Raw genomic sequence first — 17,745 nt, forward strand, 5'->3', positions numbered from 1 at the left:
AAAAAAAAATATAGTAGTGGCGTACTCTATGGCTGGTGCGCCATTAGTAGTTCTAACTACTAATGGCGCACTTTGCCTCGATGCGTCATTAATATGTTTGAAAAAATGAAAAAAAAAACAACTTGTTACTAGTGGCGCACCTTATGCGCCATTAGTGTCTCCACGTGGTGCGCCATTAATATATAGTAATGGCGCACCATTTCTCTGATGCGTTATTAGTGTCAATTTCATCTTTAGCTCTTTTTCTAATAATGAGCCTTCCTCATAGTACTAATCACGAATGTTCCACAAGTCCACATCTAACAGTCTTAGGAACGATAATATAATATTTCGTATTTACTTAAAATCTATAACGGTTGTAATATCTCATTATGACCATTTTTCATGTTAATGTTGAGAAATGTCGGCTCAAACTAGAAAAGATGAATTATAGAGGTTTGTAATAAGTGCTCTTTTTAATCGGAAGGAGCAATATTAGTGGGAAGGAGCAGGAAATACATGGGGGCTCACCCGAAGATTGGGAGCCTGGATTGAATCATATAGACCTCTTCATCCAACCCTCGAATTGGGGAGGTGGTGTCATGGGGATAAATCTCACAGTAAGAGAGGGGGGAAACAAGGCTTGGTCTGGCGCTATGTAGGTGGGTTACACAAGATGTATACATGTTTAGGTCCCTCTGTTGTGGAGGTAAAATCTGCAGTCTTGTTTCTCCAGAGAGGAGTGTTCTTGCCTATGAGTGTGTGAATACAAAGGTTCTGGCCGCGTAACTAGGTGCCAGTAGGGTGCTTTTGTAGAGTTCGCTACCCCACACATCCCTTCATGCTACGGATGAGTTTAAGTCTAAGTAATTACATCTGAGTTATTACTAGTAACTGGCGATATAGAACCAAGGTAACGTCATGATTGAGGGCTTAGGAACGTCTAAATTAATGCTTCTGGCTTCTGGCTTCAGTCTCACCCCTTGCTCAAATGCTACCGAGTGAAATGGCCATTTGACGAAAAGGTTCGTCGGACTTGATCTTGCGGAATCGAAGTGTGTACTGTAAATGGTCACACAATTGTTCTTCGCAACAACTGTGTGAAAAATTTGTCTTCAGGACATTTTCAGTTAGGATTGAATTATCATATTTAATGCCTTCTCTGAACTAGTCAGAGGAAATATTTGTATTCGCTTAAAAGATTCTCTACGAAATCTCAGGGATTTAGTGGGACGGACAGACGGTTTTGCAAGAAACCTCTTGATTCCCGCACTTGGGCCTCTCTTGACCAATGTGCGCTGTAGCAGCCATGATGGTGGCGCAGACGACACTATCATGTTGAAGGAGCAGGCGCCGCCGGTCTCCGCGTTCCGGTTGTTGCAAGAGGAGCAACGACACAACCAGCAAACTCCTCAAGCATCGCCAGATTGTGGAATGGCAAAACGGCGGCCAAGCGAATGAGCTTACCATCGTGGCCATGCTCGTAGGAGAATCTAGGCTTCGTCGACGAGCAGCGGACGTTGTACCAATATCAATGAGGCGGAGCATGACCACATGTTCGAGGAGATCGCGGCGGAGGTGGCACAGGCGGTGTCGGACGGGAATGTTGTCAATGTTGATAACTTTGCGTTATTCATGTCAGGGCACAACGACAATGAGGCCGGACCATCCTGCTCGATCATGGACCTCACTTCTACCAGCGATGTCGACGGCCGGACAACGGATTCCAGTGAAGAAGAATAGGACACAAAACACAGGCGTGCCCATGTCCGGCGAAGAGTAGGACATGGGATGCTATGTAAAGAAAATCTTATAAGGTGCATAGAATTGTGTCTGCTTTTATAAGGTGCATAGAATTAGATAAGTGTTCTCCTATCCGCATATGTTTGACGTGTCCAACTTGATGCGCAAGGTTGGAGGAGATGCCCTGGCATATCACCTTTCATTCCATACGTCATTAAAGATGTCAACAGAACACATCAAACTGCCTAACCACACAGCGGTTGTTCTGCAGCCTTCAGATTGAGATTACAATCACAGACACGCGAGCAACAGGGACGACCCTGAAGAAAGAAAACCGAGCAAGCAAGCAAGCGACTCGATCGTAGGCGTCTTTTTAAAATTATCATCGTCCATTCGTGGTACCAGCAAAGATGACGCGTTTTATCTGATCTCGTTGCGTCCATCATCCTCGACCGTTGTTGCAAGGTGTACGTCTGAACTTTACATTGAACCTGAGAGTCTGGCCTGAGAGTCTGAGACCGACCGGCCGGTGAGAGCAAGACTCGCAGGCCGAAGGTAGCAGCCGCTGGACCTGACTGCCCCGGTCGACGCTGAGGCTCCGGTGGTGCTTGCTCCATGCTCAGGCTCCGGTGGTGCTCCGTCGACCGCCAACCACCTCCGCGACGGACGGACGGACGGACGGACGAGTCCTCAGATCGGAGACCAACGTCGCTCCGCCAACGACCCCCACCCCACCCACGTCCCTTCCACGACCATGGCTGCCTAGCTTTGGACGATGCTCATGGTAAAAGTGCGTGCGCGGGCAATCACCCCATGTTTCCACGAGTCCGTCCAACGCCAAAAAAAAGCATCAAAATGCCGCTCATTCCTCTCCCTTTCCTGTCCGCGATCACCTTTTTAACCTTTGCACCTCCCTCCCTTTTTATACCGTTATTATTAAAGGCATACTACATTTTGGTTCTAGTAAAAAACACCAAAGATTCTGGTTCGATCGGCTGGTAGTATGTAACTGCTACCGGGTGAAAACGGGAGCAGGCCGATCGACGACAAGGACGGAATCGTTTGAATATGCAGCGTACGTACGTCTTGGACCGATCCTTTGGCTGGCCAGTACGTACATACCGGGTAAATTAAAATGGGCCATGTTTTTCCAAAGGCGTATATCGCCGCTGGTGAAGTACTCTGCCCGTGTGTTTGATAAAAATAAAAAGGACTTGAATTAGTCGGTCAAGTCTTGCAGATGAGATGAGCGTGAGTGTTATGCTATCTGGAGACGTTTGACGTGTCCAATTTGAAGCACAAGGTTGGAGGAGATGCTCTGACATATCATCTTCATTCTGTACGCCATTAAAAATGGCAACAGAACACATCAAACTTCCTAACCACACAACGGTTGTTCTGGAGCCTTCTAGATTGAGATGAATGGAACAAGCACCGTCAGACCCCAGTTACGCACGTAGCAGGTACGGCCCCGTCAACCGCCAACCACCGCCGCGACGGACGGACGAGTCGCTCCCTCGCGCGTGCCAATTCTTCCGCGGAACGTACCGCACGCCGCATCCTGCTGCCACTAGTACTAGTGCTACTGCCTTTGACATTCGGCGCCGGCGGGCCTTCACTTTTCGTCGTGCCGCTGCCCCGCCCGCCTCTGCCCGGCCGCCGTGGCGTGGCGGCACGACCCCCACGTCTTTCCCCACGACCACGATGCATGGCTGCCTAGCTTTGGACGATGCTCGTGGTAAAAGTGCGTGCGCGGGCAATCACACACGTTTCCACGAGTCCATCCAACGCCAAAAACAAGCATAAAAATGCCGCTCATTCCTCTCCCTTTCTGCCCACGAGCACCTTTTTAACCTTTGCAGCTCCCGCCCTTTTTATACCGTTATTATTAAAGGCATATATTATATAAAGATTTTTGTCCGCGCGTCGATCTCCAGGGCCCGGCCGCGTGCAGCTGCCCAATCGACGACCAGGACCTTGTCCATAGGGAATCGTTTGAATATACACCTCCGCTGAAAAATATATTCGTCAGTGAACGCACGGCTTCGATCTTCTGGCGGTGTTTAACTGCTACCGGGTGAAAATGGGAGCACGGCCGATCGATGACCAGGACCTTCTCGGCAGGGAATCGGTTAGGGTTTTTTAGTCCTCGCAGGTGTGGTGCTTGGGTGGATGGCGGCGCTACTTCTTCGAGTTTGTTCTCCGGGATTCGATCCTCCTCGAGTTCATCCGTTTGGATGTCATTGACGGAGCTCCAGCATAGATTCCTGCCGTCTTTTTGTGGCGGTGAGGTTAGGGTTTTTCGTCTTGTGGCGATATTTGTTGTCAGGTGCTTTAGATATATATATATGCAAGGGTTCAACGACGACGACGACTGCTGCTCCAGGGCGCTGGCCCTTAGGGGCACGTGCACGAACACTTCCCGGCTGTCATCGACAAGGTCAAGCCGGCTCCGGTAGGGGAGCGACGACAGCGGCGCGCCGGCGGCAGGAGTGGTTGTTTGAGAGTCTTGGAATCTCAATGTAAATTTTATTATGATCGAGATGCTTTGTATTTTTGCTGAATTTTAATAATAGATTTGGGTCATTTTCGTAAAAAAAGAAATTTTTTGACGGTGTTCTGCAAAGGCGCATATCGCAGCTGGTGAAGTACTCTGCCCGTGTGTTTGATAGATAAAAATGAAAAGGGACTTGAATTAGCCGGTCAAGTCTTGCAGATGAGATGAGCACACCAAGACAAGTCTTGCAAGTAAGCTAGCCAGCAGCTGCTTGCTTAACTTGTCGGTTGTCGCCATCGTCCAGCCAGCATGCTTGGAAAATGTAGAATTAATTCTAGGGGTAATTGTGGATAGTTGACTTGTGCCTTTCTTTAATCCTTCTGTTTCTTCACATAAAAATCAGTCGTTTTCAGCACACACAAGGAAAAAACAAGTAGATACACTATGCCTATGACTAAAGAAAAAAAAAACAATCATTTTGAACAGCTATGGATATACACACCAACTACGCAAACACGGTTTCGGGAACCAACTCTTCAAATGCAAGTAACTACATGTTTTTCTTTCTATTATCATAAAGCTTGATTGTGCGGGATATTATTATGGGAGTTTTGCTCCCTGAGATTGTAAAATAAGCCGTCCATCCTAGATAATATTCGCGTTAAAGGTGTTTAGGTATATGTCTCGTTGATAACAAAGCTCTAACATCAAGTACAGTGTTAGAGGATGATTTTTGAAGCACGGTCGGAAAAAAAAGTACAGGGTTAAAAAAATTCAAGTACTGACCAAACTATGCGAGCCACATCAGTATTTCCCAAATAAGTGTGGGACTAATTTAGTAGTACTACCATTTTGCTCCTAGATTCCCAAAGGAGAATGGGCCTACCAAGCAATCAGTGTCTTCCTCATAGTAGTAATCACGAAGGTTCCAAGAACGGCAATATAGTATTTCATATTTTCTTTAAATCCATTATCTTGTTGGTATGTTGTTATTACCATTCTTTCAAGCTAGATGCTGAAAAATGTTGTCTGCAACCACAAAAGGGAAATTATAGGGTTTTGCAATAAGTCTTTCCTCTCTCACTAAGCATGTTTTGGTATTCAAGTCCTGCAAGCAAGATTGGTTTTGAATGTTTGGTTGTGCCATTAACAAAAAGGGATGATTCTTTCGAAGTGGTTTTAAGTGGATGCAAAATTACCCATGAAATAAAGTGCAAATAAATCATTAGTTTTTTTTTCTGAAAAAAGAGTAAAGGTCCTTTAGAAAAATTGAATTAGTCATACAAACTTATTTGGCACGAGGACGTCAAATTTAGTCTATGATCACGGCATTTTCTTCTGGCAAAATAAATAAATAAACCGAGTCGGATTTGCGATGCTTGCTAAGTAAACTTGTGAGCCTCGGCAAACAGAAGTTGCCACAAGAAAGTCTGATTTTGCCATGGTCAAAAATCTGACGATAGATTTGTGGTGGAGTCCTTGAAATTTGTATTCAAAATTCTTTGTGAACCAAAGTGCTCTTCCTTTTTTTTTTGAGGGGCCAAAGTGCTCTTCCTGGGTTGGTGATTTGAATTGAATCGTGGACCTATTCATCCCACCCTCCCTCCCCCGTACCGAAGCAAATGAGAAAGATCCATCCTCCCTCGCTCCCACCGGCGCACGCGTCGACCTGACTGCGCAGCGGGCCCCGCCAGCCCCAGCCCCTGACCCGGCCAGCCACCTCGTCTCATCTCCCGTCGGCGTCAGCGCCGATAAATAGCCCGTGAACCGGGGAGGTGGTGGTGCCCGGCAACAGCCTCCCCTCGTCCTCGTCCTCGCCTCCTTCGACCCGCGCAAGCGCAAGCGCCCAACCACCACCACCTCCACCCACCCCTCGCAAATCCCAGGCCACGCACGTAGCACCACACCACCACTGCCCCCAACAAGCAAGCCAAAACACACACCCGGCACCGAAGCGGAAGCCAAACGGGAATCCGCCAGTGCGGAGCAGAGGACGCCACGCCACGGCCATGGCCACGGACGCCGCGCGGAGCCTCGGCGAGCCCGCCCACCAGGTACGCACCCGCGCCCTCCGATCCGGCCGCCGCACTAGCTACTTTTTTTTTCGGGGGCCGGGGGCTTTCTGCGGCCGGGAGCCCGAGCTCTGCCCGTCCCCGCCCCCCGCGTGCCTCGCGGCCGCCTCGATTCCGGGCATTCCGCGCAGCGGGTGCTCGGAATCGGCCCCGCGGCATGCTGCTGTTGCTGGTTACCTCAACTTCTCAAGAAAAACGTCGCTGTTGCCTTCCTGCTGCTGACGAACGAATGCTTCGTTATCTCTGTCTGACAGGAGGCGGTCCAGCAGCTCGCGCAGCAGCCGGACTCGAGGCTCCGGAGCCTCAACCCGGGGCCGATACCCATCCCGGCGGCGCCCAGCTCCAGATCGCTGCTGGAGAAGGTACGTACACGGTACACTGGATGAAATAAAATGCGTGTCGCTTTCCGGGTCATGCCGTACGCATCTTCTTCCTGCCCGCTTCCGCTTCCGCTTGCGTTGTTGCGTGCCTGACGGCCTGAATCTGACGGTCATGGGCGGCGCTACCTCCAACCAACTAACCACAGTCCGGAGTACGGCTCCGCACGTTTTTCAGCCACCTAACTTGCTTGTCCTGCGGTTGGGGGAATGTTTGAATTCCTCTCGACATTAGTTTACTTTCCCAATTAAACAAATGCAGTGGCTATCTTCAGGCTATCAGCCCGTTTACCCAATCTTCGTGGTGATTCTCTTGATTAAAAAACGTGCGGCTCATTTGCATCTGAGGGTCGTCGCGCATGTACTTTTGCAGAGCACGAGTCCAATTCGTGGTCAGGGTTTGGCAGGCAAACATTTCACCTTACATGCATTGCTCAGTTTATGTTGTGATTGTGATTGTTTTAATCGATATAGGGTGAATTGATCATCTCCCCAGTTTAGCTTTAAGAAGCTTACATCTTACAAGTTCATATGCCCGTATGCGCTTATACGCTGAGCTGATCTGGAAATCCTTCAGAGCTTGTAAATTTACTTATTGGGATTATCTGCTGTAATAATATATATAGCAAGGCTAAACTAAGGTGAACATCTTCTTAGAATGTTAGCTCGCAATCGGTTTGTTGGATTTGAACTGAAAGGGATTAACGTCCGCACCGTAAGGAAAATAAAGAATTGGAGACATTTTGACTCTGTTCCCCTCATCAGATTTCCCATTGTCTTATTGACAGACCTTCCTTGTATTTCAGGTTTCCGATCAAACAGTAAATCTGGACCTCACAGCCTCGCATCAAAGTGAAAATGACTCCATCTCTACAGTTAGTTCAGTGGAATCAGAGAAGGCAGCTTATGAATTCCTTGCTCAAACTCCTATCAAGTCAACTGATAAACATCTTGTGGAGTTTTCAGAGGCTATGAGAAGTAAGGACACACACACTTTCAGATGACCCTACCTGAATCCTCTTATATACAGTTACATATACATATGCTGTGATTTTTACCTGCACACCAAATAGTGACTGGTACGATTTTGTCAATTTGAAGCTGTTGCAAAAGCACTGCGACAAGTTGCTGAAGGGAAGGCTGCTGCTCAAGCGGAGGCGGCAGAGTGGAAACGGAAATATGAGTTAGAGACGGCGCAAAAGCAACAAACCAGAATCAAAGGTCAGATTTATACATTTGCAGTTGATGCTTTTACTATTTACAGACAGTATCATCCGTTGAGTTCATAGTTGGTTTAATGAAGTGGCGTACTAGTTCAGGTCACTAAACAAATAGTTTCCAGATTCTCAATAATCTGAAATTTACTGTTGGTATTTATCAGCATGTGTTTACAAAAGGAAGCTTTTCTTATGAAAGTACCGTGCAATGCAAATCTAGATGTTTACACACAGATTGATGCCCATGGCTGTTTACAAAAGGAAGCTTTTATTAAATTTGAGTCTTGGGTCATCACAACGTGCTTCATGTGGTCACACTTTTTATTTTTCCAAAGGGAGTATCATACTAGTATAATTGGATGGATCCCAGAATGGTTAATCCGTATCTTACACCGTGAAATGCATTATGCTGTTTTCCAATGTACTGGAACCCTTGAGAAAAAATCTAATTGGACTGTTAACCTTGTGCAGACTGTGGCACTTGTACCGATGATAACCTAGGGAAAATGGCCAGCCAACTATCACTTGAGGCACCTGCATCTGATCAAACAGGATGTTGTGGAAACCATGGGATATGTTCACACGAGGTTCTCCAGGACGAAGTTCCTGGACCTAACCCAAGACCTAGTCTCAGTATGGTGGGAAGAAAGGCATCATTTAGACTTTCATGGGGATGCAATGGGAACAAAAACGGCCAGCACAAGCATGACTTTGTTTCCTTTGAGAAAGGAGACATTACAACCGCAGAGCGCAGCAGTAAACAGGTTGAGCCTCTTATTCTGTTTGTTTCATTCTGAAATAAAATGTTGTACCTATTTGATTCGGGAACCTGGAATCACTTGATCAAAGAATTTTCATTGTTAAACATGTCTATCTTTCTTAACAATGGATGCCTTGGTTTCAGATCTTGCTGAAGTGGGAATCCCGGCCACAAACGGTGCTTTTCATAACCAAACCCAACTCCAACTCTGTTCGTGTTCTCTGTGCTGAAATGGTCAGGTGGGTTCTCTTCTGTATTGCAGCACTGGTTGCCAGTCTTACTGTCATGTTTATGTGAACCTTATCTGTGAACATATTCAAAAAGTGTATGTTTTCCATGTTTCTGAACTGTGAGTTATTTTGCTACACATTCACCACTGCACGTAGCACTTGTCTTCAGTTAAACACTTATCCAAATTATCTTGATATCGCTGATGCAAGCACTTGTCTTCAGTTAAACACTTACTTATCCAAATTATCTTGATATCGCTGATGCAAGCACTTGTTAGATAGGTTATATATGCCATCATGCTATGGTAAAATATGTATTGCACTTGCAGCACTAAAACTCCGAAGTGACATTTATTTTACTGCAGATGGCTTAAAGAGCACAAAAATATTAATGTCTTTGTGGAACCGTGGGTTAGCAAGGAACTTCTAACAGACGATTCTAACAACACAGTGCAAACATGGGATAATGGTAAGATAATTTATTGCATGTAATGCAGTCCTTTCATGCTGCTCCAGATTAGTCATTTTAGAACATTAGATATAATTAAGAATTAAATTATTATTTCAGCTATGGACCAGAGTTTTTTCTGTTCTAATATTGTTATGAAGGAAGAATGGTCCTGATAACTGAATCAATCTGAATAAAGCTCCTTACACTAGATATATACGTAAATCATTATTGGCCGAACTGTACACAGTATTAAAACTGTGCTTTTTTATCAAAAGGTCTAGAATGTGCACATAAGTTGCAGAATAGCTGGAAGTTGTAACCACTAAAAACTTAATTTTAGTTGTGGATTTAGGACTAACCCACCTTTCATTGTACGATTATATTGGCCAACATTTTTTTATTTTGTTCATTATTGTGTTCATCTTTTGAGTTCTGTTAGTCTGTTAAATCATTCCATTACTTAATCTATTCGCCTAGCAACACCCCCTTTCTCTCCAACTAATTAGAAAATTCTGATAGATGACGACAAAAAGATGTTGCACAAGAAGGTTGACCTCATTGTAACTCTTGGTGGTGATGGAACTGTTCTATGGGTAAGCAAATACAGTTCTTTGATCCATTTTGTAAAGCATCCTTGCAGATTCTTGTATGGACTCAAGTTTTTGTACAATTTTCATACTTGCCACATTGAGTTATAATTTGCTCCAGAATGGCTAAAACTACCTATATTTTTTTTTGTATTAGTACAATACTTATTAATAGTTCCTCTGAATCTGTAATTGCATCCCATGTCAGGCATTGCAGAGCTTTAGGCTCCTGTCAGGATTTTTTGAATATGCGGACTTAGTAGTTTATTGCAGTTTCACATGCATATTTGGTCAATAATCAACATGCATGGTTTATGTGATGTACCATAGGCGAACAACTTAAGTAGGTCTACAGATCTCTCCAGTATTAGTTCTTATGAGAGTTACTTACTTCAGAATGGAAAGTTCTAATATAGTTTGCTGTGACGGATAAATTTTGCTTTGCTGATTCATATATTAGATGTTTGATTTTCATAGTAGCGTGCTATTTCATTTGACAAAATTATATATCTTGTGTGCTATTTCAAGTACTGCCATCATTTGGCTGGACAAATTATATTTTCTGTCAAGAGAAACCAGTTGCTTGCTATATTCTTATTTTGATTCGTAACTTCACGCAAGACTTAATTTGGATCAGTTTCTTCTGTACTGCTACTGAAACTGGCTACTGATTTAACCTCATGACAGGCGGCATCATTGTTCAAAGGACCAGTTCCTCCAGTTGTTGCGTTCGCCATGGGATCACTGGGTTTCATGACACCTTTCCGTATCCTTTATGATCGATGATGAGTGTTTGCTATATATGCTGCTAAAATTTAACGCTTATATGTCCTCCATAGCATTTTTCTTCCCTCATACTATTATCTACCTGGGGTACCTGCTTACATATGAGGCATCATTTTTAACTTTGCATGATATATGGAAACTTTGAAGTTTTATGTTCATATATAGCATATATTTTTCTTCCCTATGATGATTAGTTGTCGATGATTGGCTATTCTGACCTATATTTTCAGTAAGCCTAGATAAAAATTGGTCTAAAACCCCCATGCTTGGTAGCTGATAAATAATAAATCAATCACACATGATGGTCTCTATTCTCCTGTTGGCATCAGTTGTCCTTAACCTGTTTTCAGCAAGCGAGCAATACCGTGGTTGCTTGGACAACGTGCTGAAGGGACCTTTCAGCATAACACTGAGAAACCGTCTCCAGTGTCATGTAATCCGTGACGCAGCCAAGGACGAGATCGTGACCGAGGAGCCAATCCTGGTGCTAAACGAAGTTACAATTGACCGCGGAATATCATCCTACCTTACCTACCTGGAATGCTACTGCGACAGCTCATTCGTCACATGCGTACAAGGGGACGGACTCATCATATCAACCACGTCAGGAAGCACAGCGTATTCGTTAGCGGCCGGAGGGTCCATGGTTCATCCGCAGGTATGCCCTACTCTGATTTGCAGCCTTGTGCTCGCATTATTGCAGTAAATTTTGTCATTATTAGTAGTTAGAGCGATGCTTCGCTCCAAATTCATTTTAGTCAGCACAGTGAAGAGGGATGATTGCAGGCTTAGCTCTGTTATCAATTTGTACTTTGCACTGCAACCTCTCCTTTTCGAAGTAGCCTGTGATTGAGGGCTCTCTGACAAAGCAAGAAGTGCAGTTAATCTCTTGTTTTCTACCCATTAAACACTTCACTCTGCCCTCAGATCCAAGCCAATGTCCATCCGAATAAGTTTGCTGTTTTCCCCGTGCCATTTCTCCTGTCCAGCGCTGCTAGTTTGGTTCCTAACCGTTGGCGTCCTCCATCTGCATCTGCATCTGCAGGTCCCCGGCATCCTGTTCACGCCGATCTGCCCCCACTCGCTGTCGTTCAGGCCGCTGATCCTGCCGGAGTACGTGACGCTGCGCATCCAAGTGCCCTACAACAGCCGGGGCCACGCGTGGGCGTCCTTCGACGGCAAGGACCGGAAGCAGCTGGCCCCCGGCGACGCGCTCATCTGCAGCATCTCCCCCTGGCCGGTGCCGACGGCGTGCCTCGTCGACTCCACCACCGACTTCCTCCGCAGCATCCACGAGGGCCTCCACTGGAACCTCCGGAAGACGCAGACCCTCGACGGCCCGCGCGACTGATGGGAGTGCTGCTGCGTTGTGTTTGAGGCTTTGAGCTGGGCAATGGCAAGGCGCCCGTGGATTTGCTTGGTTCGTGTCTGTTTACTGTTTACCTGTAGAAGTTGGCCGGAGGTGGAGTAGTGGTATGTATACAGTGAGTGGCCACGGGTTCCTTGGGCTTGATGCAATGTATGACAGCACAAGTGGCAAGCGATGTGCTCATGTGGATGTAGTAGATGTGGTGGCCATATGGATAATGGAACTGGCAGCAGCTCAGAATGTATGTAGAGAACACACACACGGCATGTATAGTCGCACCCCCCATGATGTGAATGAAATAATACCTTCGTTGGTAAAAAGCGGCAGTGTTTCTCACTGTTTTTCTCCGTTACAGTTTTTTCTCTTTGCAGTTGTGCAACCAGGCAGTTTTTTTTGAACACACCAGGCAGTTGAAGGGCAAGGCATGTGTAAAGGTAAGCTTCTTATCTACTGTATTTTCATCAGATTTCTTTTGGTTTAGTTACCAGAGAAGAGTGATTAGCAACAGCATGGGCCAAGAGCATATGTTCTTTCAAATCCGGTACAACAAGAAGCTGACATGAGAAAGACACAAACCAAGGCTAGATTTACTTCCCGTGCGGCCAAAATCACGCACCGTGTTCGTCAGACAAACCTGTCTGAATCACTCTGCGTGGCATTCAGAGCTACTAGCAGTTACAACTTACAACAAAGTGAACTGCCCAAAATCATCATGCTGTTATTTCCACCGCTACCACCAGTAGACTAGACAGGCAGACGGACAGTAACAGCGCCTGTGCGTCGCCGCGCCGCCTCAATTGCCGCGCGCGCGCGGTGCCTTCTTCCAAGTTGGATCCCCCCGGGCGGCAGCGAGAACGTGAACTCCTTTGTTGCTTTCCATGCGTCCAACCTACCCCCCTCGCTCACGGGCGCCTCCACCATGCTCCCACCAAAACGCCCAGCTCGCCTCGCCCACTGTACCACTCCCTCACTGTCCATCTACCTCACTAGATCTCTCCATCGCCGTCGATCGCCACCTCCATATCACTCCACCATTGCCATCCCACTGCCACTCCAACGGTCCAGCCCATCCCATCCCGGCAGCGTCAGAAATGGCGGCTCCGACCACCGTGCTCCTCCTCCTCCTTCTGCTGCTCTGCGTCGTCGTCGGGCCGCGCTCGGCGTACGCGGACGTGCTGCCGGAGCCGGTGAACGAGGAGGTGCTGGGGCTGGTGGTGTTCCGCTCGGCCCTAACCGACCCCTCGGGCGCCCTGGCCGCGTGGGCCGAGTCGGACGCCACGCCCTGCGGCTGGCCGCACGTCGAGTGCGACCCGGCCACCGCCCGCGTGCTCCGCCTGGCGCTCGACGGCCTCGCCCTCTCCTCCGCCTCCGGCCTGCCCCGCGGCCTCGACCGCCTCCCGCGCCTCCAGTCGCTCTCCCTCGCCCGCAACAACCTCTCCGGCGCCCTCCGCCCCGGCCTCTCCCTCCTCCCCTCCCTCCGCCTCCTCGACCTCTCCCGCAACAACCTCCACGGCCCGCTCCCCGACGACCTCCCGCTCCTCGCCTCCCTCCGCTACCTCGACCTTTCATCCAACGCCTTCTCCGGCCCGCTCCCAAGCTCCTTCCCGCCCGCGCTCCGCTTCCTCGTGCTCTCCGGGAACCGCCTCTCCGGCGACGTGCCCGCGGGCCTCGCCGGGAGCCCGCTGTTGCTCCACCTCAACCTCTCCGGGAACGAGCTCTCCGGCGCGCCCGACTTCGCCAACGCGCTCTGGCCACTCTCGCGGCTCCGCGCGCTCGACCTGTCAAGAAACCGCCTCTCCGGCCCTGTGGCGCCCGGCGTCGGCGGGCTGCACAACCTCAAGACCCTCGACCTCAGCGGCAACCGCTTCTCCGGCGCCGTCCCCGAGGACATCGGCCTCTGCCCGCACCTCGGCGCCGTCGACCTCAGCGACAACGCGTTCGACGGCGAGCTCCCGGAGTCCATGGCGCGCCTCGCCTCGCTGGTGCGCCTCTCCGCGTCCGCCAACCGGCTCTCCGGCGCCGTGCCCGCGTGGCTCGGCGGGCTGGCCGCGCTCCAGCACCTCGATTTATCGGACAACGCGCTCACCGGCAACCTGCCGGACTCGCTCGGCGACCTCAAGGACCTCAGCTACCTCAGCCTCTCCAAGAACCGGCTCGCCGGCTCCGTCCCGGAGGCAATGTCCGGCTGCACCAGGCTCGCCGAGCTGCATCTGAGGGGCAACCAGCTCAGCGGCAGCATCCCCGACGCCCTGTTCGACGTCGGGCTGGAGACGCTGGACATGTCGTCGAACGCGCTCACGGGCGTGCTGCCCTCGGGATCCACCAGGCTGGCCGAGACGCTGCAGTGGCTCGACCTATCAGGCAACCAGCTCACCGGCGGTATCCCGGCCGAGATGGCGCTCTTCTTCAACCTCCGCTACCTCAACCTCTCCAGCACTGACCTCCGCACGCAGCTGCCGCCGGAGCTCGGCCTGCTCCGCAATCTGACGGTGCTCGACCTCCGCAGCAGCGGGCTGTACGGGCCCGTGCCCGGCGACCTCTGCGAGTCCGGCAGCCTCGCCGTGCTCCAGCTCGACGGCAACTCTCTCGCTGGCCCCATCCCCGACAACATCGGGAAGTGCTCCTCTCTCTACCTACTGTAAGACTTCTTAATAAATTTGCTACACTTTGTAAATTAAATTTGACAGATTTTGGGTGACAAAATTTGATTGTTTTGCTGCCATGGCAGGAGCATGGGGCACAACAGTCTGACGGGACCGATACCGGCGGGCATGGGTGAGCTGAAGAAGCTGGAGATTCTGCGGCTGGAGGACAACAACCTCACCGGCGAGATACCGCAGCAGCTGGGCGGGCTGGAGAGCCTCCTGGCGGTGAACATCTCGCACAACCGGCTCGTCGGGCGGCTGCCGGCGTCCGGCGTGTTCCAGAGCCTGGACGCCAGCGCGCTGGAGGGCAACCTCGGCGTGTGCAGCCCGCTGGTCGCCGAGCCGTGCGTGATGAACGTGCCCAAGCCGCTCGTGCTCGACCCCAACGAGTACACGCACGGCGGCAACAATAACGACAGTGACCTCGCGGCGAACGGCGACGGCAGCGGCGGGGAGACGGCGCCGAGGAAACGGCGGTTCCTGAGCGTGTCCGCCATGGTGGCCATCTGCGCGGCGCTGTCCATCGTCCTCGGAGTCGTGGTGATCGCCCTGCTCAACGTGTCGGCGCGGCGGCGGAGGGGTGTCGGAGGCGGCTCCGCGGACGGGCTGTTCCAGGGGAAGGAGCTGGAGCTGGAGAGCAGCGTGGTGTCCGGCAGCTCGACCAAGTCGAGCAAGCTCGCCGCCACGGGGAAGATGGTGACGTTCGGGCCGGGGAGCAGCCTCCGCACGGAGGACTTCGTTGGCGGCGCGGATGCGCTGCTGAGCAAGGCGACGGAGATCGGGCGCGGCGGCGCGTTCGGGACGACGTACCGCGCGTCGGTGGGCGAGGGCCGCGTGGTCGCCGTGAAGAAGCTGTCGACGGCGAGCGTGGTGGAGTCCCGCGACGAGTTCGATCGCGAGGCGCGCGTGCTGGGCAAGGCGCGGCACCCGAACCTGATGCCGCTCAAGGGGTACTACTGGACGCCGCAGCTGCAGCTCCTCGTCACCGACTACGCGCCGCACGGCAGCCTGGAGGGGCGCCTCCACGGCAAGGACGGCGAAGGCGCGGCGTCTTTTCCGCCGCTGACGTGGGCGGAGCGGTTCAGGGTGGTGGCCGGCACGGCGAGGGGGCTGGCGTACCTGCACCAGTCGTTCCGGCCGCCGGTGATCCACTACAACCTGAAGCCGAGCAACATCCTGCTGGACTCGCGGTGCAACCCGCTGATCGCCGACTTCGGGCTGGCGCGGCTGCTCCGGAAGCCGAAGCAGCAGCAGCAGCCGGACGGCAACGGCGGCGTGGGCGCGATGGGCAGCTGCCGGTTCATGCAGAGCGCGGCCATGGGGTACGCGGCGCCGGAGCTGGCGTGCAGCAGCCTGCGCGTGAACGAGAAGTGCGACGTGTACGGGTTCGGCGTGCTGGTGCTGGAGCTGGTGACGGGGCGGCGGGCCGTGGAGTACGGCGAGGACGACGTGGCCGTGCTGACCGACCAGGTGCGTGTGGCGCTGGAGCAGGGGGCGGGCGTGGACGACGACGGCGCGGCGGCGGAGCGGTTGGTGGACCCGGCGCTGCGCGGCGAGTTCCCGGAGGAGGAGGCGCTGCCGGTGCTGAAGCTGGGCGTGGTGTGCACGTCGCAGATCCCGTCGAACCGGCCGTCCATGGCGGAGGTGGTCCAGATCCTGCAGGTCATCCGGGCCCCCTCGCTGCCCGGATGCACGGCGCAACTCTTCTGACACGTCAAAGTACGACGACCAGCCAGAGCCCAGAGGTAGGGGAGGGAGATCCATTGATTGTCATGCAGACGTACGTAGGAGTACCATGTCCATGCATGCATAGATCCGCGAGTAGTACGTGCCGACGTGCATTGCTGCTCTCTATTGTGCGTGTTCGTGTCACGTGTTTGCTACTAGTGAAAATTAATCAGTTACTATTGAGGTCCCGGCGTGCACCTCTTGTACGTATACAGTGTGTCGTGCTACCCTTTTCTCTTCTTGTGCTTTTGGATGTCAAAATGTGAGTGATGAGAGGCATTATTTTTCTACTGCTTGAAAGCGATGTCGCTAGCTTAGCTCTCGTGACTCTTGTCCCCGGTCGAGCTGTAACGGGAAGTTGGCTTACGTGTTGGAATGCACAACACAACACCGTTATCTCTTCTCATCTGGGAGTTACTTTGTTCGTTCCTTGTTGACTGTTGCTACAGCAGGAGCTGCATGTGAGCGCACATCCAAGAGCATGCATGAACTCCGGGTCCGCCGTGGATAGATTTCTTATGAATGTATCTATGCATTCACCGTTTGCTTGCTGTTGGACGTGTTTGGGGCCCTGCCCTGCACGGGATCTTAGATTGGATTTTCATTTATGGACCGGAGGCTTGGCATTTTGCAGCATTGCTATAGCACCTTCCATTGCCGTGTGCACTGATTCTCTCTCTAGCTTCATCTTGTTCATAGGGGTATGCAAAAAAGTCGAAAACAAACATTGAATTTGTAGGCGGAAGCTAAACCAAACCCCCAACTCTGAATCCCTGAAATCAGCACACTAAACTTTCTAATCCCGGTCTATTTTTAACCTTGAGGGGAATTCGCTGGTATTTGCTGCATTGGGCCGGCCCAGTAGCGCAGTCGCTCATGCACGCGCACTAATTTGGTTCTCATAGTTTTTTTTCTTTTTTCATTTACACATGTCTATTTTTTTATATATTTTCATCGCACACATTAAATATTTTTAACGCACTACACGAACACTCTTTTACATGGTTCAACAATTTTAAATTTGCATACACTTTCAAACACATGTCACGTATATTCTGTTACGGTTATGACACATTTTTTTTACAACACTCAAGCATTTTTTTTACATTTTGCAAAAAGTGTTTGCACTTTTAAATTTTGTTCAGGTTTCATAAAAAAATGTGTTTCAAAAGGTGTTTGCACTTTAAAATTTTGTTCAGGTTTAAGAAAATGTTTATGTTTCAAAAGGTGTTCTCTTTTTGAAAGTTGCTGGTTTTATAAAACTATTTTAAATTTTCAAAAACACACTTTATAAAATGTTCAAA

The 17,745-nt window shown here is 50.2% G+C and overlaps 2 protein-coding genes across 2 annotated transcripts; both read left to right on the plus strand.

The window, feature by feature from the left end:
• Window positions 1-5,989: 5,989 nt before the first annotated feature.
• LOC125546129 (probable NAD kinase 1) lies at window positions 5,990-12,420 on the plus strand. The gene is made up of 11 exons (XM_048710287.1): window positions 5,990-6,273; window positions 6,546-6,653; window positions 7,475-7,646; window positions 7,770-7,889; window positions 8,357-8,649; window positions 8,790-8,884; window positions 9,241-9,344; window positions 9,846-9,919; window positions 10,601-10,679; window positions 11,050-11,357; window positions 11,745-12,420. Exons 1-11 carry the CDS (start codon window positions 6,229-6,231, stop codon window positions 12,048-12,050), a joined length of 1,704 nt encoding a protein of 567 aa, XP_048566244.1. The 5' UTR covers window positions 5,990-6,228; the 3' UTR covers window positions 12,051-12,420.
• Window positions 12,421-12,866: 446 nt separating this feature from the next.
• LOC125546128 (probably inactive leucine-rich repeat receptor-like protein kinase At3g28040) lies at window positions 12,867-16,682 on the plus strand. Its single transcript, XM_048710286.1, has 2 exons — window positions 12,867-14,706; window positions 14,797-16,682. Exons 1-2 carry the CDS (start codon window positions 12,947-12,949, stop codon window positions 16,421-16,423), a joined length of 3,387 nt encoding a protein of 1,128 aa, XP_048566243.1. The 5' UTR covers window positions 12,867-12,946; the 3' UTR covers window positions 16,424-16,682.
• The last annotated feature ends 1,063 nt before the right edge of the window (window positions 16,683-17,745 follow it).

The sequence above is a fragment of the Triticum urartu genome, chromosome 3 (assembly GCF_003073215.2).
Source record: "Triticum urartu cultivar G1812 chromosome 3, Tu2.1, whole genome shotgun sequence".
Classification (NCBI taxonomy): Eukaryota; Viridiplantae; Streptophyta; class Magnoliopsida; order Poales; family Poaceae; genus Triticum; species Triticum urartu.